Source organism: Dermochelys coriacea, chromosome 17 (assembly GCF_009764565.3).
Source record: "Dermochelys coriacea isolate rDerCor1 chromosome 17, rDerCor1.pri.v4, whole genome shotgun sequence".
NCBI lineage: Eukaryota > Metazoa > Chordata > Testudines > Dermochelyidae > Dermochelys > Dermochelys coriacea.
In genome coordinates, this window is record NC_050084.1 from 19309522 (window position 1) to 19331439 (window position 21918).

At 51.6% G+C, this 21918-nt stretch overlaps 1 protein-coding gene across 2 annotated transcripts in view; it reads right to left on the bottom strand.

Annotated features, from left to right (window-relative positions):
• RASA4B (RAS p21 protein activator 4B) overlaps nt 1-21918 on the bottom strand; it is a 56024-nt gene that overhangs the window by 12529 nt on the left and 21577 nt on the right. The window contains exons 4-12 of one of the 2 annotated variants that reach the window (XM_038376089.2): nt 20800-20861; nt 17332-17461; nt 11353-11434; nt 9031-9162; nt 7842-7933; nt 6198-6315; nt 5153-5309; nt 3104-3168; nt 2431-2543 (exon numbers count right to left, since the gene is read on the bottom strand). In XM_038376089.2, coding sequence (XP_038232017.1) covers nt 2431-2543; nt 3104-3168; nt 5153-5309; nt 6198-6315; nt 7842-7933; nt 9031-9162; nt 11353-11434; nt 17332-17461; nt 20800-20861 — 951 coding nt within the window. The remainder of the gene's footprint in view (nt 1-2430; nt 2544-3103; nt 3169-5152; nt 5310-6197; nt 6316-7841; nt 7934-9030; nt 9163-11352; nt 11435-17331; nt 17462-20799; nt 20862-21918) is intronic. The other variant, XM_038376090.2, reaches the window with a different exon arrangement.

The window sequence follows — 21918 nt, forward strand, 5'->3', positions numbered from 1 at the left end:
CCCTTGTGGCATATAGTAGTTTAGATAGCTTAGTGTCCTTTTTCTTTTGTAGAGAAGCAAAGTGTGTTTTGTAAATGGCTTGTCTAAAGAAAAAAGGACACTAAGCTATTTAAACTACTAAGCCCCGACCTGGGGTATTCTATCTGCTACCCAAGATCCATAAACCTGGAAATCCTGGACGCCCCATCATCTCAGGCATTGGCACCCTGACAGCAGGATTGTCTGGCTATGTAGACTCCCTCCTCAGGCCCTTCGTTACCAGCACTCTGGTACATTGATGACATCTTCATCATCTGGACTCATGGAAAAGAAGCTCTTGAGGAATTCCACCATGATTTCAACAATTTCCATCCCACCATCAACCTCAGCCTGGACCAGTCCACACAAGAGATCCACTTTCTGGACACTACGGTGCTAATAAGCGATGGTCACATAAACACCACCCTATATCGGAAACCTACTGACCGCTATTCCTACCTACATGCCTCTAGCTTTCATGCAGATCATACCACTCGATCCATTGTCTACAGCCAAGCGCTACGATATAACCACATTTGCTCCAACCCCTCAGACAGAGACAAACACCTACAAGATCTCTATCATGCATTCCTACAACTACAGTACCCACCTGCTGAAGTGAAGAAACAGATTGACAGAGCCAGAAGAGTACCCAGAAGTCACCTACTACAGGACAGGCCCAACAAAGAAAACAACAGAACGCCACTAGCCATCACCTTCAGCCCCCAACTAAAACCTCTCCAACGCATCATCAAGGATCTACAACCTATCCTGAAGGACGACCCATCGCTCTCACAGATCTTGGGAGACAGACCAGTCCTTGCTTACAGACAGCCCCCCAATCTGAAGCAAATACTCACCAGCAAGCACACACCACACAACAGAACCACTAACCCAGGAACCTATCCTTGCAACAAAGCCCGTTGCCAACTCTGTCCACATATCTATTCAGGGGATACCATCATAGGGCCTAATCACATCAGCCACACTATCAGAGGCTCGTTCACCTGCACATCTACCAATGTGATATATGCCATCATGTGCCAGCAATGCCCCTCTGCCATGTACATTGGCCAAACTGGACAGTCTCTACGTAAAAGAATGAATGGACACAAATCAGACGTCAAGAATTATAACATTCAAAAACTAGTTGGAGAACACTTCAATCTCTCTGGTCACTCGATTACAGACCTAAGAGTGGCTATCCTTCAACAAAAAAGCTTCAAAAACAGACTCCAACGAGAGACTGCTGAATTGGAATTAATTTGCAAACTGGATACAATTAACTTAGGCTTGAATAGAGACTGGGAATGGATGAGTCATTACACAAAGTAAAACTATTTCCCCATGGTAATTCTGCCCCCCCACCCCCCCCCTACTGTTCCTCTGATATTCTTGTTAACTGCTGGAATTAGCCTACCTTGCTTGTCACCATGAAAGGTTTTCCTCCTTTCCCCCCCCTGCTGCTGGTGATGGCTTATCTTAAGTGATCACTCTCCTTACAGTGTGTATGATAAACCCATTGTTTCATGTTCTCTCTCTCTCTGTGTGTGTGTGTGTGTGTAAATCTCTCCTCTGCTTTTTCCACCAAATGAATCCGACGAAGTGAGCTGTAGCTCACGAAAGCTTATGCTCTAATAAATTTGTTAGTCTCTAAGGTGCCACGGGTACTCCTTTTCTTTTTGCGAATACAGACTAACACGGCTGCTACTCTGAAACCTATCGTTAGGCAGGTTTGTGATCCACACAGAGTCTAGGGCCTGATCCTCAGCTGGTGTCAGTCAGTGTAGATCCATTGATATCAATGGAGTGATGCCACATGACACCAGCTGGCCCCTTAGGGTACGTCTACACAGCAGACCCACCACCCCAGGTCGGCTGACTTGGCCTCGCGCTGAATAGCTGTGTCGATGTTCAGGCTCGGGTGGGAGCCCGGGCTCTGAACCCCAGCAAGGGGGGAGGGTCTCAGCGTCCAGGCTCCGGCCTGGGCCCGAACGTCTACACTGCTCTTTTAGCCCCACAGCGCAAGCCCCATGAGCCCGAGTCAGCTGACCTGGGCTCAGACTCACTGCCGTGGGGTTTTGTTTGCTGTGTAGACATACCCAGAGACTCTGGCTCTTAAAGATTGTGGGCCTGATCTCACTTGCGTCAGGTCTTCATGGGAGTTACAGCCAGGGGAGAGGAGCATCCAGCCTCATGCATCCCCTACGTTCAGGAGCACTGTCAGCTCCAGCAGCAGTGCGGATTTAGGGCAGGGTGGCTGGCACCTCGCTGGCGCCAGGGCAGTCAGGGGTAGCAGCCTACATGTCAGCTCCACATTCCTCGGTGTTGGAGCCAGAACATGGCTCTTGGTTTCTGCCATTCTCGTCCCCTGCCCCGGGGGGCTGCCCAACGCCCGGCACTGCCGCTTACCCGACCTCTTTAATCTCCACCTTGCTGGGATCCAACTCGATGTACTTCTTCTCATCAAAGATTCGATTCACTGTCGGCCCCAGGATGTTGTGCAAATACTGCATCCCTGCCACCTAAGGAGAGACGGCCAGTGAGGCAGGCAGAGAAGTGAGCAGCTCGCACACGCACACACAGACACACGCACATGCTCTCTCTCTCCCTCAGCATTTACAGCCATCAGGAGACGGGCCCAGTCCTGCATCCGAAGAGCAAAGCTGGATCCACACCACGTTTCCAGATCTCTCCCCCACTGCAGCCCTTTGGCCAATGAAAGTCTCAGGGGCCACCCCACTATCTCACAGAGGATGGGGGGTGGTTTTTTCTAATGTTTAGAGATGGACTTCAGCTACAGGGATCCAAGCTCCGGTCTCCTCCCAGTTCGTTGGTCCCAGAGCTGGGGCGGGCTGCAGAGTAAAGATCTGGATCCAAACTCCCCACGGTCACAGGGGTTCAGCTCAGCCCCAGCTCTGCTCCTGACTAGCGGTGAGTCGTGGAGCGGGTTTCAAGCCTGCAACTGGAGGGGGCCAGACTCTATTATCTAGGAGATCACCTCCCTCCCTGGCGTCCGTGGATACTACAAGACCGATAACACGCTCCAGGGTATAATATGCGACGGCTGAGCACGGGGCAGTACCTTCAGAAAGGATTCCATCGACTTCGAGGCCAGGGAGTTGCTCCGGAATAACGTGTTTGGCTCATCTGAAAAATGAGAGCGTCACCCATGAGAGACCTGAGGAGCCAGAGCCCCCGGCTTTGGTCATCTGGAGCAGAATTTCCCTGGCACGTATCACATGCTTAGGGTGCGTCTTGCAGGCCAGCCTGAATGCGCTTGGATAAAATAAGAAAAACAACCCAAAGCTTCACTTTGGAGCTCAAGTCGAACCTGAACTGACTCTTTGGGGGCCTTGGAAAAATTCAGGTGTCCCCCACCCCTCAATTATTTTATCATCATTCCTGTTGCAGTTTCTAAGCATTCCCATCATGGCAGGGTCTCCTGGCACTTCCAGCCCAGCCCTGCAAGCCCAATGGGAATGGAGATGACTCTCATAAGCAGTCCTGACGCCTAACTCCCACTAATGTTCAGCCTCAAGCGCTGAGCAGAACCAACCCTCCAGGCTTTTGGCGATCAGCCCCACTTGGATACTTGGACCCATGTCTCCCAAAGCAACGTTATTAATCAAGGGGTGACAGTATTCCACATGTGGTACTGCAGCCCTTGTGACTCCCCCCTTTGAGTAGAATCATACACGATCACGGTTTGAAGGGACCTCAGGAGGTCATCTAGTCCAACCCCCTGCTCAAAGCAGGGCCAACCCCAACTAAATCATCCCAGCCTGGGCTTTGTCAAGCTTTGAAGCTCCATCCTGGCCAGCAGACATTAGCCCTGGTCACTAGGAGAAGAGAGCTCTTCCTGAAGCCTGCTTCCAGATCAGAACACCCCCAAAGTGGGGGGTTAGCCAGTTCCAGGGGGTTTGGCCTGTTTTAGAATTCAGTGCCATTAGACTCCAGAGCCATCCAGACCCTTGTCTGTGACCTCTCTGCATCATCAGCTGTTTGGAGGTTGACGGACAAAACTCACATGGGCTGGGGAAGCTGACCCTGATTTATCCCAAGCCTGCAGGGACATTGTGGGTTTGAAAGCATGAATCAAACGTCACCGTGTTTGTGACAGACTTAGAGGACAATGGGTTGGCTGGGGAAGGGCAAAGACAGTCTGATGAAAAACTCTGGGCACCACCCCCTGCTTCTGAGAGGAAGGATGGCCCAGTGCTTAGAGCAGCAGCCCAGAGTATGGGAGACCAGGGTTCAATTCTTCTGCTCTGCCACAGGCTTCCTGCATTACCTGGGGCAAGTCACTTAGTCTCTTTGTGCCCCAGGTCCCCCTTTGTACAAGAGGGAGAACAGTCCTGCCCTGCCGCCCAGGGCTGCTGTGAGGTTGACTCCATTAAGGATGGGGAGGTGCTGAGATCCTCCAGGGACAGCGGCCACAGACACCCCTTGGACAGATTCTCCTTTCTCGCTAGCGCAGTTAAACTTGTTCAGAGCTGGAGCTTCAGCCTCCACTTGCACCAGACTTTATCTTCCTTACGAACAATGTCCCATTTTCTTACTTGGCAGTAGATGGTGCTCTTTGTATTCACTACTTACATACTCAGAGCCACGTAAACAAACCAGCCTCGAGAGAACCTTGTAACAGCGGTGGCATTGCACCGGATTTACATCAGAGTAAGCGAGAGGAAAACCAGGCTCACAGCACAGAGCAGCTGTAGGACATGCACCTGGCTTTCGGGACACTCGTCTATCCCGTACACATGGAACAGGCTGCCCCTTAACTAGAAACACTTGTGTTTAATGGAATCACCAGGTGTGAAAGAGGACATGTAAGTGACAGGGGGAAAAAGGTTTGTGAATTCCTGCTAGTTTTACATCCCCATACCACCACCTACCTCTTACCTAGCCCCATTCATCAGTAGATCTCAAAGCACATTCCAAAGAAGGTCCACAGCATTATTCCCCACTTTACAGGTGGGGAACTGAGGCAGAAAGCGAGGAAGTGACTTGTCCAAGGCCACCCAGCAGAGCCAGGAATAGAACCCAGTCCAGTGCTCTATCCACTAGATTGTAGCTGGGTCACTCGCTGCTAGTGTAATAACAGACTCCTCCCCATATCCTCGTGCCTCACCCGTTTTATCCAGCTCCAGCTTGAAGAGGAGATCCAGGAACTCTTTGGCCAAGCCTTGGCCTAGGAAGAGCTTGACGAGGTTGATGGCCACTTCCTGTCTACACTCCGCCGTTGCAGTTTCATCGATCAGGGTGATTAAATGAAGCTTCCCATCCTGCTGGGAAGAGAAGCAGCGGCTGCAGTGAGTGGAAGAGGCAGGCAGGATAAGGCCTTCCCCCTCGGCAGGGCACACTGGGTGCTGGGGAGTTTTCTTGGCAGCTGGCAGCTCTGGAGGCTGAAGTACTTTGTCTACAGAGTGAGTACAGCATATGCATTGGCAGAACTGGGGTACCCAACCCCGCTTGGTCTGCCAGTGGGGTTCGAAACCCTGCATCATCAGTGATAAAACCACAAGCCTCTGCCACATGAGCTACAGGAGTAACTCCCTTAGCTGCCAGCTGTAGTAGACTGCTACCTTCTTATGTGTGCCAGCCACTGGACAGAGACAAAGACCGCACTCGCTTAGTGTGGATTATACTAGCTTCCCCCATGCAGCCGCACCAAAACCCCTTACTTAGACTGTAGGCTGCTTGGGGCTGGGGCCATCTCTGTTTGTACAGCACCTAGCACAACGGGGTCCTGGGCCGGGACTGCAGCTCCTAGGTGCTATCACAATACAAACAGATGATGGTTAATCAATCTAGCGGGGCTATGTCTGGTACGTCCGTCACGGCACGAGAAGAATTGGTGGGGGCCTTGAGCAGATGTCGAATGGTAATTGGCTGATGGCCTGAAATGAGCTGATCATCAGCAGGGAATGATATTTTGGTCACTACCAACCTAGAAGTGAAAGGCTCCGTAGCTTCTTGCGAGTCGCAGGAGCCACTTGCGGCCTGCAGGGTGGCTGACCGGCAGCTCTTACTAGATGATCAGAATGACCTTAAAGATCTAGGACTTTGAATTCCTGTTTTGAACGGGGGTGATGCCAGGAAATATTAGCCATGTGCCCAGCTGAGCAGCCTCCCAGCTCTGTTCTGCGTGAGATGGTGTGGTGCAGCCAGCTCACCTTGGGCCCCGCTTTTACTTCTTGGCACAGCAGCTGGACCAGAGGCTGGTAGTAACTGCCTGGCAGCACTGTCTCATCTCGAAGCCTCACCTGCAGCTGCAGGGAGCCCAGGTTGCCTCTGAAATGCATGAAGCACAGAACCAAAGCGTGGAGAGAAATCACAGAATCATAGGATTGGAAGGGACCTTGAGAAGTCTTCTAGTCCAGCACTCAAGCCCTGCACTCAAGGCAGGACTAAGTATTATCTAGACCATCCCTGACAGGTGTTTGTCTAAACTGCTCTTAAAAATCTCCAATGATGCAGACTCCACAACCTCCCTGGGTAATTTATGCCACTGCTTAACTACCCTAACACTTAGGAAGCTTTTCCTAATGTCCAACCTAAACCGTCCTTGCTGCAGTTTAAACCTATTGCTTCTTTTCCTATCCTCAGAGGTTAGTGAGAACAATTTTTCTTCCTCCTCCCTGTAACAACCTTTTATGTTCTTGAAAACTGTTATGTCCCCTCTCAGTCTTCTCTTCTCCAGACTAAACAAACCCCATTTTTTCAGTCTTCCCTCATAGGTCATGCTTTTTAGATTTTTAAATCATTTTTGTTGCTCTTTTCTGGACTTTCTCCAACTTGTCCACATCTTTTCTGAAATGTGATGCCCAGAAGTGGACAAAATTGGGGATTGGTCCTGGTTTGAGCAGGGGGTTGGACTAGATGACCTCCTGAGGTCCCTTCCAACCCTGATATTCTATGATTCTATGAAAATATTCCAGTTGAGGCCTACTCAGTGTGGAGTAGAGCAGAAGAATTACTTCTCGTGTTTTGCTTACAACACTCCTGCTAATACATCCCAGAATGATGTTCGTTTTTTTGCAACAGCATTACACTGTTGATTCATATTTAGTTTGTGATCCACTATGACCTCCAGATCCCTTTCCGCAGTACTCCTTCCTAGGCCGTCATTTCCCATTTTGTACGTGTGCAACTGATTGTTCCTTCCTAAGTGGAGAACTTTGCATTTGTCCTTATTGAACTTCATCCTATTTTCTTCAGACCATTTCTCCAATTTGTCCAGATCATTTTGAATTTTAAACCTACCCTCCAAAGCACTTGCAACTCCTCCCAGCTTGGTATTGTCCACAAACTTTATAAGAGTACTCTCTATGCCATTATCTAAATCATTGATGAAGATATTGAACAGAATTGGACCCAGCACTATCCTGAGAGAAGCCAGAAGCTGGGAATGGGCGACAGGGGATGGATCACTTGGTGATGACCTGTTCTGTTCATTCTCTCTGGGGCACCTAGCACTGGCCACTGTCGGCAGACAGGATACTGGCTAGATGGACTTTGGTCTGACCCAGTAGGGCCATTCTTAGGTTTCTATGAGATACCACATGTGCCAGGACCCACGAGGACACCCACTCGATCGTGGGGTGCAGAAACACCATGGACGGGCGTCCCTTTGGAAAGGCTAGCACAGAAATACAGACGCAGAGGGGAGAGCGCCCCCTACTGCGTCGCCTGCCTTGCAAGCCGCAGGAACAGCGGGGTCAGCACTGCCTAGGAGGGACAGCACCCCCTGCTGAATCCCCTGGCATTCTCTCTGCATTTTATGGCATGAAAACGTAACTGGATAATGACAGACTCACTCATCCACTCTGGGCTTGGATTTATCGGGCCTCAGCCTGAACCATCCTTCCTCTTGCTGAACGGTCTGTGACCCCTGGATATTAAACACCACCTAGGAAGAACACAGGAGGAGAAAGCTGGCAAGGAAAATGTAACCCTCTCCCGAATGGGGTTACCACAGGGCACTTTCGTTAGAGAATCACTTCTGGAATAGTTCCGACGAGTCTCACCAGCTACTTCTCTCACCGTTAGCTCGTTCTCATGGCCAATTGCACATATTACAACACCACCTAGGAGGCAGCGACTGAGATCAGGACCCCCAGGGCACTAGGCGCTGTCCGTGCACAGAATGAGAGACAGTCCCTCCTCCAAGGTGCTTACAGTGTAACAAACAAGAGAGAGACAGGGTGGGAGAAAGGATTTCACAGATGGGGAGCTGAGTCCCAGAGAGATCGGGTGACTCACCCGAAGTCCCACATGAAGGCTGTAGAAAAGGTGGGAACTGACACCTGGTGCAGTTCTTAATCCTGAACCCCCCTTCCTCCGCTAGGCCACACTCAGGATGCTTGCGGTTAGCCTAGAGATGGCCCAGAACCAGACGCTTCTATCTGAATGCCCAGCGTGCCCTGGAACTTCAGTGGTTTGGATAAAATAATAATGAAAATACTTAACCTTCTACCTGACTTCACCGAGGGGCTGGCAACACTTTACAAAGGAAGGGAGAATGATTTCATCCTAACTTAGGTGTTTCTACCCAAGCATCTAATTCTCACTCTTTGATTTTACAGTGATGGGAAGTTCCTGAGCCCCTCCCCATCTTTAATGCATTGATCCTGCAAGGCAGGGCAGTACTGTCATCCCCTGGTACAGATGAGGAACAGAGCAGCTACGGGACTTGCTCAAGGCCACACAGGAAGGCTGTGGCAGAGCTGGAAATTCAATCCACGTCTCCTGAGTCCCAGACTAGCTCCCTGACCACTGGGCCATCCTGCCTCCATTTCAAAGATGGGGGAAACTGAGGCATGGGGTGGCAACAGGGTTTACCAAGGCTACAGAGAGAGTCAGTGGCAGAGCTGGAACCAGACCCTCAAGGTGTCTGACTCACAGCCCCGTGTCTGATCCATGAAGCTTATTAAATATTAATCCTAATGACTGTACAAGAACCAGGCCAATGGAGGTGGCTCTGATCAGCCGGCGGTCGCCCCTCACCTTCCCCAGGAAGTCGTTCCTGCTGACGAGATCCCAGTCCCACACCTCAATGCAGAGCTTCTCTGTGGCCGACTCATCCAGGTCAAACGCAAAGGTCTCGTTCCAGCGGGGGTAGCAGGATTTCTTGACCACCTTTGAGCAAAGCAAAGCAGTACAGCTTTAATCACCCTCCCCGGCCAGATCTGTAATGCTCCACTAAGCAGCTCAGAACAAGGGAACAGCATCTCACCGAGTCACCAAGCAAATTAAAAAGGAAAAATAATGGTTTTTTGTTTAAAAAAAAAAAAAAAAAGCGCGTTCTTACCTGTGTCACTAACAGCCCTTAGATTATTCTTCCCGGCCTTGATTCTTGACCCGATTCACTACGGCTCTGCACCTTGCCTGGTCGTCTGCATCAGTGCAAAGCACCTCACACCCACTTTGCACAGCATGAGTGACCATGCAAGGCACAGGACAGGGAGTATCAGGCCCTGCATTTGCAGAGACGGCCTCAAGCCACAGTTGCCAGAGCTAGATCTCCAGCACCTCAGAGCTGAGGAGTGGTGAGAGCCCAGGGGTTTGGAGCAGCCGGTTATAAAATGGTTCTGACAAACTAAAGGGGCACTCAAATGCATATACATTTATATTTCAGACCTCCGGAAGGCCTCTTTCCCCGGCTAGAGTGGTATAATGTGGACTTAGCGACACTGAGAATTCAGGCCATTGATTCTAATGCACTACAGCAGGTTTAGATTCCAAACACAATTGTTAACCCCAGCTCCTCACAGCCCCGTGTTGCCATGACACAGTGTTACCAACTCTTGTGATTTCATAGGGAGTCTTGTCACAGGTCATGTTTCATTGAAAGCCCCAGCTCCTGGAGTCATGTGATTATGGGGGAGAAAAATCACAGCTTTCCTTTTATAAAATTAAGTTTCTAGCTCACAAGGGCAAAAATGTGACCCAAAGGTTCAAAACACCCAAGGCAAATAAAAAGAATCCAATTTCCTTTTTAAGCCAATCTCATGATTTTTGAGGGGACGTTTGTGGTGGTCAGTACTACTGCCTTTGTTGTTTGTAATTGGGCAATCATTTCAATTCCTATCAGCTCTGGTAAAACTTTTTCTTTAAAAAAAAAAAAAAAAAACGAACACACAACTATACAAAAGCTAAACTTTAGGTCTAAACTACCTACATTTACATTCCCAGCGTCAGCAGATCTCTCAGTCTGCTGACTTCTTCCCACAGGAAAACAGTTCCTATGCATTGTTTGCCATCCAGGAACAGGACTGGCAGGGACCTCCTGGGTCATTGAGTGTAGTACGCTGCTATTGCAGGCAAGCCCATACAATCCCATTCCTAAATTTATCAAGCTCCACCTTAAAACCAGGTAGGTTTCTTGTCCCCACTATTCTTGTTGGATTCCAGAGCCTCGCTCCCCTCATGGTCAGAAACCTTCTAATTTCCAGCATCCGTTTTTTCAGGGTCGGTTTATCGCCATTGGTTCTTCATTTAGCTTCTGCTGCTCTTCCCCCTCCCTTGCATTTACCCTCCTGCCGTACGTCTAGAGATCAACTGGATCCCTTCCCCAGATGGGCATAACTACTTCCCTGTGATCAGACGGTACTGTTCGGTTTAGCAGAGTGGGGACTATCAGGAGGTGCTGACCTGGACTGAGTCTATATGCCTATGTCTGGAGCTAAAATTTACACTCCTGTACTAGGTCACTGCAAAGAGGCCTAGGTCGGATACAGATATTGCCACCAGAGCCGAGCTGCAAGGCTGGCAATGACAGAAGTCCAACAGGGCACTAGAAATGGGGCCACGCTACAACATTTTGATTGGGGTGCCAATCCCCCCTCCCAAAGCCTGAGGTTGTTCAGACCTCAGGAGTCTGGCTCAGGCCCATCCCGATAGGGAATCCTGAGGCAGTTCATCTTCTACCTGAAATAACATTACTGAAATGGCTCATAGCGCCACACCCGAGCAGCTTTCCTCCTGGAGTCCTGAACACGACCAGAGCCAAACTTTGGCCTGACGTATACCGCCCCCGAGCCATCCCATTAGCTCCAACAAAACTTCTGCACAGAACGAGGCTCCTAGGGCTCTGGTCCCAGTGATGCTCACATGGAACTTTCACTGCTAACTGATCCATCCAAGAGCAACCTCCGCCCCGATGCTGCGTCCATGAAGGGCGCTGTGCTATGAACATGACCCATGCGGCTGACTGCATCCCTGGATCCCCCCTTGGGGAACGGAAAGGCAGAAGGGAGTTTCTAGCACAGGCTGCTTTCCTCCCTGTCCCCACAATGGGATCAACACCCCAACCTGCTCTCGACTCACCGAGCTCTCTTGGGTCTTGCTGTTGTAGCGAACTCTGACAAAGGGATCGGAAGCGCCATTCCGATCTTTCCGAGCCAAATCCCTGCGGAGAGAGGAGGAATCAGAAGGGCCTTAGCACAAAAGAGCTTCTGACTAGAGCTGGCAATCTTTTTCAACTGAAACAAGTCAGTGCAAAATGCAGATTAAGGCCGACCGAAACATTTCGCCCATCGGTGTCGGCCCAGACCAAACTCAATTTGGACAGGGCTCATTTGGACGTTTTCAAAGTGACTTTTTCGTTAGAAATTTCCTTCAGTTTTATTGAAGCCAAATGTAAAAAATAAGAATTTTTTTTTAAAAAAAAGCTTAAAATCTAAATGAAATGTTTCATTTTTGTTGGAAATTTAAAACAAATTTTTTGTTGTGGGTCAAACAAAAAGGGTTTTTTTTGGAACTGCCACTGACCTTAAAAAAAAAAAAAAAAAAAATATCAGTTCTTTCCACAGCTCTGCCTCTGCTTAAGCTGCCAGCAGCTTTAGGGGAACCTGCAAGATCCTCCCTCTTGCTACCGAAAGCACAAAAGAACGGGGGCCAGTTCATGGTGAGCACCATAAAGGAATCTGCTACTTAACCAAAGCCACTTTCAAATGCGTGTTCCCTCCTACATTACTCCTGGCTGCTGCATGCATGCAGGGACAGAGGAAGGATGTCCATCTGCAGGGGAAGGAAGGGGAACAAGCTGCAGGTCCGTAACTGGTGTGAATGTTGATGGGAAGGTAGGGGAGTCATAGATGGAGGGAGGGATCTGCCATGTGCCCCAGTCAGGGCTAGGAGATAAGGGCAATAACTTGATACATCATGGGATACCAGCTGCTTCCACAAATGCATCCGATGAAGTGAGCTGTAGCTCACGAAAGCTTATGCTCTAATAAATTTGTTAGTCTCTAAGGTGCCACAAGTACTCCTTTTCTTTTTGCGAATACAGACTAACACGGCTGCTACTCTGAAACACAGAACTCCTGTACATGTCACACAGGGCTGTGGCGTGAGCAGGAAACACTGTCCCAGTATCCCTTGGGTGGGGGTAGGGCCATTGACAGGTGCAGGTTTGGGAGCACTGGGTGATCCAGACTGGCCACTGAAAGCAGCCAACGGCGTGATGTCCTGGGGTGCTATCTGTTTCTTGGTAAACAAAGGCTAACTCCAGCTCAGCATCCCCTACTCTTTGTATGAGCGCTCAGGGAAAAGACAAAAACAGTGGAGCTTGGGGAAAGATGGGAGAGAACTCTTTTGGGAAGGTCAGGCTGCTCTCCAAGGATCATGAGAATTGCTACACTGGTCCAATAGCCCATCTCTGGTAGTGGCCAGCATCAGCTGCTTCAGAGGAATCATCTTTCTAACACCCATGAGTCAGAGGCTAGCTAGAAGAATGAGAGTTTACATTCCTTCCCACCTTTTCCTTTCCCCCCCCCCTCTTTTCTTTCTTCTCCCCATCCTTGCTATTGTAACCCTGGACCTTCTCATTTTATTAATTATATATATATAGCCAATCCTTTTCGCCATCCTTCTAAGCTCTTGGCTCAGTGACATCTTGTGGCAATGAGTTCAACAGGCCAATTGCATGGTGGGTAAACACTTATTTCTTCATGTGTGTCCGTCAGCGACATTCCCAGTACTTGCATTACAAGACAGAGTGAACAGAAGGGCCTGGTCTACCTTCTCTCTACCATTCATTATTTCAGTGTGTCGCCTCTCTCAGGTAAGCAGTCCTCTCTCTCTCTCCCCTTTTTTCCAGGCCTCTGATCATTCTTGTCACCAGTCTCTGAGCCCCCTCTACTTCTGCTCTATCCTTTTCAATGTAGCGTGACCAGGTGGGATATATTATTTCAGATAAGGACACACTACCGATTTATATAATAAATGTGTGCTATTTTCAGGAATGTGCCCAACTCCAGGCATGAGGCAGTGTTCTCACTCTTTTGTTATTTACAGTAACTTGGTCTGATCTCTGGTTAGAGACAACCTCCCAAGAGGCAAACCCTTTGCTGATTGCATGTGTGCTTCGTCTCTGTGGACGCAACCCAGCTGCTTACACTGAGGTGTTGGAAGAAGGCATGAAATTGATCAGATTTCAGCAAAATCTGCAGTAGAATTGTCTGATGAAATATTTCTACCAATATGCCTTCTGGCCTTAGAACTGATGGACACACACACACACCCCTCCCCAAAGTGCCCTCATTCCCACCACCAGTCATTTCTTACCAGGTAAAAATTCAAGCACCCCTCCAACTAAGGCTTGCTGTAGCTAGACATACAAGTTATTTCCACATGTGGCATCCCCCACATCTTTTCAGAGGAGTTCAATCAAACCCTTGTGGTTTTGAAAAAATAAACAGCCCAGTTTATTACCCTCTCTCTTTAGCAAGACAATTCCCACCTGCTTTAAACTTGCCCAAGAGATTATTTCCACTGACGTAGGTTTTCCATGGCAAAGTTCACATTGTTCACGGGGTGCTGACGAACTGGGAATAAAATGCTTATGGCCTTCTGTAGGCCAAGAGCAAAGGTGTATTTTTAGTCTGGATGGCTTAAACTACAGAACAACGGGCCAAGAAAGAACAAAAGCAAAGTCTCAATGGCAGAGCACAGTGCGTGTGCGACCCCCTCCGTGACACCCCCTTCATATTCATTTCATTACAGCCGAGCCCGCTCTGCCTCCTATGCTTCAAGTTGGTCCCTGGGATCTAAACACGTCCATGGTTGCGTCAAAGCACTTCTGATCGCCTACACTATCCTTTATTAACAAGGCAGAGCTCGGCCGGCCCCGCTGTTCAGAATTCAAATTTCAGAGATCCCTGTGTGATGATGCTTTTAACTGGGGTTGATGTGCGCAGGGCTCCAGGGCATTTTATTAAGGATGCCATATTATTATTTGCCTTAGAGAACTGGCAGGTACAAAGAGACTAGTGGGGAAGACGCATTCCCACGCAGTTCTCTCTCTGACTCATAGGGGCTGGGTCCTCAGCTAGCGCAAATCAGCACCCTCAGCAGAGCTCCCCAGAAGGAGCAGAGTGACGCCAGTTTACATCGTGAGGGAGTGAAGCTAAAAATAGCCAGGCACCCAAACCAGACTCATCCTCTTTAATGAGGAAATTAAAGAGACCAACGTGTTTCAAGTGCTCCCTTTCCAGAATCCACAGGGCGGTTTGGAGCCAGACGACAGGCTCCATCAGCATGCAGGGTGCGTCGCTGACTGCTAGCCAGGAAAAGCCACCCTCTGCTGCCCGGCTTATGTGTGCAAAGGGAAAACCTGAAGCGTCAAAGCCACACACAGGGTTGGCCAATGAGGCGCTTCCCAGAGCGAGTCACACAAGGGGCTCGTTTGTTTCACAGGGAGTCGCCGGTTCTGGCACTCACCCCTAGAATTTGCACTCGGCCCTTCCCCCAGCAGCAGGGAGATGGGAGGGGGGAAGTTAAGCAGACATGGAAAATAATGAAGTGTAAAACAGTAACGGGGCAACCAACAGACTCCTTGATGATGCAGTTCAGTGAGCGGAGATGCCAAGAGACCAAAGAAAGGGGCTACCTTCTCTCCTCCTGCCCCACCAAAGAGGGACTAGATCCACACCCAGGGGCTGAGGTTGATATCAGGGCTTCTGGGTACTACCATGGTATGAATATTAATTCCTTATTGTTTGTGAATAGAGAAATAATACCCGCAGCATTCTGTAGCTGTGGGAGTACCTGGGTAGGTACACTCCAGGCTGCTGCAGGGATTTGCACTTGATGACGGAGTACATGAAGCACTGCATACTGAACCAATGTCCCGGGGGTCACGTGTCACATAGGATGGGCTAACTTTCAGAGGAGAGAGGCCATGAGCACTCATACTCATTAGAAAGAAGAGAAACCCCAGGATCCTGACCAGATTCCTCCCTAAACTCCCCCTGCAATGTCACTTGGGCAACACATGCTTCCCGTTGTGGGCTGCTCAGTTGCAAAATCCCTGCCTGCAGGCAGTCCAGCTCAGAGCAGGGCCAAAGACAGCGAGTATTCGCTCCTGGCTTTCCTCCTGGGGTTTTTGTGTCCGAATCTCTCCTGTAGGTGCCCTACTGTTCCCTCCCCATGTAGCCCTTGGAACAAGCCTCCTGGCCATTAGACTGACTGTGATTAGAGACTGGGCGGTCATTGCTGGAGTGCAGGGTACTCCGCCCAGAGCCAGCGGAAAGGTCAGGAGAGGGAGGGGGAATCCTGCAGAGCCAGAGCGGTGAGTCACAGGGAAGGGAACTCCAGGCAGCTCGCTGGCTTGGGGAAGCGGATTCCCTGCAGCTCCCTGGGGGCTTCTCCTCTCCCCCCCCCCCCCCCCGTGCCTGGCTGACAACGCAGGCTGGGCCGCTTGGCTGCTCTGAGGGGGTGGACGAGAGAGAGCAGCCTCAAGGGCGCTCTGCCCAAACAAAGCACTGGCTTCCCATTTGTGCAGCCTTTGAGGGTCACAGAGCCCCGACTCAGGAGGCAGGTGGCTAATGCCTGGGGAGGCTGGTACCTGGAGCAAATACCCAGCAGCAGCGGGCACAGTCTCGCCCATGCTGCAGCAGGAAGGCCCCTGAGTCAGCCTGGCACTGCCCGCAGGCTCCAATCCTCACAGTCCCGCAGCTCTGTCATGACAGATCCGGGGCCAGACATGAAGCGGTCTCCAGGAGCGGAGCCCAGGGGCTCTCAACGCGCAGGCCCCAGGAGAGGAAATGGTTACGCAGAGGCTGAACGGAGGAAGGAGAAGCCCATCCCTGGGGGTCACCCACTAGGAGCCAGCGAGATGGATTTTGGCCCTGCATTTTCGAATCGCCAAAAGATCTCGCACATATCAGCACATTATCCCGCCCCTGAGTGTCTTCACTGCAGAGTTAACCCGGGCTCTTACCAGAAGTTGCCCACCGGTAGCCCCCACCTGCACCAGATCCTCACCCAGCCTGTCATGTTTGTAGCAGCTGGGAGTCTTGGGACTCATTTAACAGGGAGCCCCGTGGTGGAGGGAGCTCAGCTGGGTGTGCAGCCAGAGCCACAGGGAAGATTAACCCCTCATTAGAGGCAGGCAGGCCAAATGCCTTTTCAGTCTAGCTCCTGCTGTTCTGCCAGCTGCATCAGACCGTGCATTGTGGGCGTTGTGCACACAAGGACGGCCAGGATGGAGGAGACACAGGGTCCATCTTGCCCAGAGTCTTGTCCCCAGCTGGGGCCTGCAGCAGTTGTTGCAGAGGCAGGGACAAGAGACCCCAGAATGGAATAATCTGGCCCCAGGGGAAGTTTCTTCCCCATGTCAGGCACTTAGTGGTTGATCTATGGCCTGAAGCAGGAGGAGTTTTATCCTTTTTAGTTACATTTTCTCAATATCTAGATAAACATCTGATCCTTTTCCAAATTCTGTTAAGCTCTTGGTCTCAGTGACATCATTTTGTAATGAGTTCCACAGGCTAATTATGCCCCAGGTAATAATCATACTTAGCTCCTATATAGCACTGTTCATCAGCAGAGCTCAAAGTGCTTTACAAAGGAGGTCAGTATACTTAGCTCCATTTTACAGATAGGGAAACCGAGGCATAAGGAGAAGTGACTTGCTCAAGCTCACCCAGCAGACCAGTGGCAAAGGTGGGACTAGAACCCAGGTCTCCTGAATCCCAGGCCAGTGTTCCAGCCACTAGATCACACTGCCTTCCTTGTAACATCACTGGATGTCCCTTCCTTCTCATTTTACGAGCAAGGGTAAAAGGAAGAGCCCCAACGACCGGGTATATATTGCTTATTACCACACACACCTCTGAGACAACCCCCCGCCCCTTTAGAGCCTTACCGGTACATTGCACCGTCCTGAGGTTTTAAACCCCTCCACCTTTCCAGGCCCCTGATCACTTTCATTGCTCTTCTTTGGACTTTTCCCTGGAGAGCAAAGGGGCATTAGCAGCTTCCTCCCTGCAGGTCTGTCTCTGCCTTGCTCCACCCCCTTACCTGGCTTCAAACACCCTGCAGCGCAGCTTCCTCGCCGCGTCGCTGCCCAGGATCTCGATCTGGAGGTGGATTTCCCCCTGTACCTCTTCGTCGGGATCGATTTCGGTCAGGTTCAGCCAGCCGCTGTAGCCTAGACAGAGAGAACAGCTGCTAGAGAAGCCTGTGTGTGTGTCTCCCTGCCACGGGTTTGTCTGGTCAGGCCTGTTTTCCACACAGGAAATAATAATACCACCACCTCACTCTTATGTAGGGCTTTCCATCAGGAGATCTCAAAGCGCTTCACAGGTTTTAATAAAAAGAAAAAAAGGAGGACTTGTGGCACCTTAGAGACTAACAAATTTATTTGAGCGTAAGCTTTCGTGAGCTACAGCTCACTTCATCGGATGCATTCAGTGGAAAATACAGTGGGGAGATTTATATACACAGAGAACATGAAACAATGGGTGTTACCATAGACACTGTAACGAGAGTGATGGCAACACCCATTGTTTCATGTTCTCTGTGTATATAAATCTCCCCACTGTATTTTCCACTGAATGCATCCGATGAAGTGAGCTGTAGCTCATGAAAGCTTACGCTCAAATAAATTTGTTAGTCTCCAAGGTGCCACAAGTCCTCCTTTTCTTTTTGTGAATACAGACTAACATGGCAGCTGAAACAAGTTTTAATGCATTTCTCCTCCCAACACCCTTGGGAGGCAGGGCTGGTGGGGCCGTCATCCCCATGGTACAGCTGGGGAACTGAGGCATAGAGCTAAGTGACTTGCCCAGGGTTACTCGAAGTCTGTAGCAGAGAAGGAACTTGACCTAGAGTCTCACAAGGCCTTACTAGGCTAGTGCCCAAGCCACAGACCCATCACAGTGCCACACAGTCAGCTCACACTACTCCAAGAGACTGACTGTGAATTTAGTGGTGGCAAAAGGTACCAGGCTTAGAGCCCAAAGTCATCTCTCTGCAGAGCCCTTCCCACCAACGAGCCTGGCGCCTAACCCAGAAGGAGAGGAGATCTGGGTCTCCAGGCCTGCTCAGACCCCAGCTTTCTCACTGCCGACACAGGTGCCCTTTACCATGAGCAGTGGCTGGTGGCATGTGCCACACAGACCCTGTCCCAGAAGAACCGGGCCAGCACCTCAGTTTGCAGGCGAGGTATCAAAGGGTAACGACATTCCATCACCTCTGGCCTCGGACCAGCCCCAAGCTGGCGGCCTAGTGGGGAAAGGCGCTGTACCCCATTACCAATCCCATGAGCCACCCAAAGCCTCTCACTGCTAGGGGCAGTGGGATGGTGCAGGACCCTTTACCTGGATCTTTAGCCTCTCCGGCATCCAAAAGAGCCAGAGAGTTCCCAAGTCCTCACAAATCCAGACAGACCCCCCACATAGGGCAGGTCCCTTCCCTTTTGCAGCCTCCTCTGGGCTGGACCTGCTGCCCAGACAGACACATGCAGGAGGGAGGCCAGCGCAGAGTTCCCCCTCCCTGCCTCCTCCACCCACGCAGCATTCGCTGCCCTTGTCTAGAGGCTGGCTCAGCTGGGCAAGAGTAAGCCGAGGACGTGAGCTGCCTACTCAAGGATGGGGGGACTGAGGCAGCCAGAGACCTGCATGACTCATCCCTGATATAGATGGGAGATTGTTTCCTTCTGGCAAGAAGGATTTGCAATACCGGAACTCGCTCTCTGTTCCCTCTTAACTAGTGTGCAGCTAGTTCACCCCTTCGATCCAGCCACTAGCTAGAACACGGGCTGAACTGTCAGGAGTACAGGACGGCTCCAGTTTGCAGGGAGCGCTGGCCGACCATCCCGGGGTTCTGGCAACTTACAGCTTGGCAGAGCTCAGAATGGGGGGCGCTCTCTGCACAGAGGGAGCGATGGGAGCCTGCTGGAATGAGCTCCTGTGCTGCAAACTAGCCCTTAGCGCAGGGGTGGGCAAACTTTTTAGCCAGAGGACCACATTGGGGTTGCGAAGCTGTATGGAGGACTGGGTAGGGAAGGCTGGGCCTCCCCAAACAGCCTGGCTCCCGCCCCCTATCCTCTCCCTCCCACTTCCTGCTCCCCTCAGAACCCCTGACCCATCCAACCCCCCGGCTCCTTGTTCCTGACCGCCCCCTCCTGGGACCACCCACCGCTAACCACCCCCTGGAACCCCTCCCCCATCCAACGTCTCCCCCTGTTCCCTGACTGCCCTGCCCCCTATCCACACCCCACCCCCGACTGCCCCCTCAAAACCCCCAACCCATCCAACCCCCCTGCTCTTTCTCCCCTGACCACCCCCTCCCGGAAACCCCTGCCCCTAACTGCCCCCCTCGGGACACCACCCCCTATCCAACTGCCCCCCCCACTTCCTGCCCCGACTGCCCCCCTCAGAACCCCCGACCCATCCAACCCCCCCACTCCCTGACCGCCCCGATCCCTATCTACACCCTTGACCCTGGGGACCCCCCCCATCCAACCCCCTCTATTCCCAGTCCCCTGATTGCCCCCTGGGATCCCCTGCCCCTTACCCAACCCCCACCCTCTCTTGCCATGCCCAGTAGGAGCTCGCCGCCCCACCCCCGGCTGGAGCCAGCCACGCTGCCTGGCAGGAGTGGCGGACCAGAGTGGTGGCGGCATCTGAGGCTGTGGGGGAGCGGGGACAGCAGGGATGGGGCCGGGCGCTCAGGGGCCGGGCAGGACAGTCCCGCGGGCCAGATGTGGCCCATAGTTTGCCCACCTCTGCCTTAGGGCGTCCTCTCAGAGGACCAGCAAAGGCTGATATTGCTACAGCACATTAGGGGATAGAGATTACACTCACCGACACAGCACAATGCCAGTGTGTTGCAGGGAGATGGCGCATTGGGACCCTGGCTGCACCCATTTGGGGCAGCATCTTGCAGACAGACGGTTTGCATGCAGCGCTAATTAGTCACCGAACACAGTCTCCAAGCCATGTGCTGCCATGCTAGGACACAGACTGCACCGATTCACAGGGGGACTGGAATGAGTAATAGCCCAAACTCCAAATCAAATGCCATCGCATTTGCCACATCCAGGTTTCCAGAGGCATCATGCATGGGGGGGGGTCTGCACAGTGCCTGGTGCAGCCTGCTGTCTGGGATGCAGTGGCAATATGCAGCGTTGACAGGCTGTCTGTTTCACTCCCACCTAGGTGTTGGGGGCAGTAGCAGGGTAGTAGTGCTTGAGGGTTCAATTCTATCCTTAGATGCAACCAGGAAAGGCTGTCGCTTTTGACAGGGCTGCGTAAACGTCAGGGGAGAAGCCACGAGAAATTCTGGCTGGCTCAAGACTGCTATCAGCTGTGGGGTCAAGCCTTGCTTTCGTTTCCACTGGTGCAACCCCCCGAAGCAGCTCTCTAAGCTGCTTTCCAGCATCAACTCAGTGCCCCCGGGGAAAGGGACCGTGCTGATTCGTGTCTGGCGGCATGCACAGCTGTACACAGAAACCAACTCAGCTGGAGTGAGAATCGGCCTTACCCTTCGGATGCTCAGTCAGCACGTCCCGTGTGACGCAGACTTTCCCAATAACATCATCACGGCTGGGGAAACAAAACAAAGCACCTCGCAGTGCAGGGGCCAAGCCAATGTAAAACCTCGACATGTCAAACCCCTGCAGACATCTGATTCAAATCCCCAGGTCGGAGCCTGACCCCATGGTTCTGGTTTGCGGCTAGTTTGCTTTCTGGTTCAGACACGGACAAGATTTTGGCATAACCCACAGTCCCAGTTAGGGCAGTACCTAAGCCTGTGATTAAGTCCCAGTGACTTCAATAGGACACAAACACGTACTTACGCGCAGTCCTGAATTGGGGCTATATCCCTGCTTTGGCCTCAAACCCAAGCCCCGTTCATCCCAGCCAACCTACTTCCCAAAAGCACTTTCCATCAGCAGTTCTCAAAGCTTTATAGAGCAGGTCAGTAGCATCATCACCATTGCACAGATGGGGAAACTGAGGCACAGGTAAGGGATGTGACTTGGCCAAGGTCACCAACAGCAGAGCTGGGAACAGAACCCGGGTCTCCAGAGTCCCAACACTGTGCTCCGCCAGGCCAGGCTGCCTCCTCTACCAGCCTGCTCAGGTTGCAGCCTCCTTGGTTCATTAATGCACAATGTCATTTCCCCCTTAAAGAGCCCGCTCCAGAGAGATGTGGGAACTCTGCAGCTCCCTGGGAGCCCTCCTTAGCTTCTTGGGATCAGTTTCAGAGAGATGCTGCTGGGCAATCAGCCCAGCCTGTCACCTGGGCAAGTGCCCCCCCCCCTTCCTGTTTACAAAGCCCTGCTTCTTGCTGCCTCCCAGCTCCTCGCGTGGGCGGAGGGACAGTGCTTGCCAGGTTAGCTTGACTAAGCTTCCTGACGCATATCTACTTGCGATGCTCGGTGTGCTGGGGCTCCACCGCTCCCAAAACCCCGATGGTGCACGCACCAGCACTTGTGCCACAGCAGTGACTAGAGGCTGGCAAGATGGCAACAGCGCTGCTGCGGGGATGGGGAAACTGAGGCACTGAGAGGGGATGTGACTTGCCCAAGGGCACCCAGTGACAGAGCAGAGACCCAGTCCAGCGTTCTATCCACTGGAGCCCTCCGCCTCCCTCAAT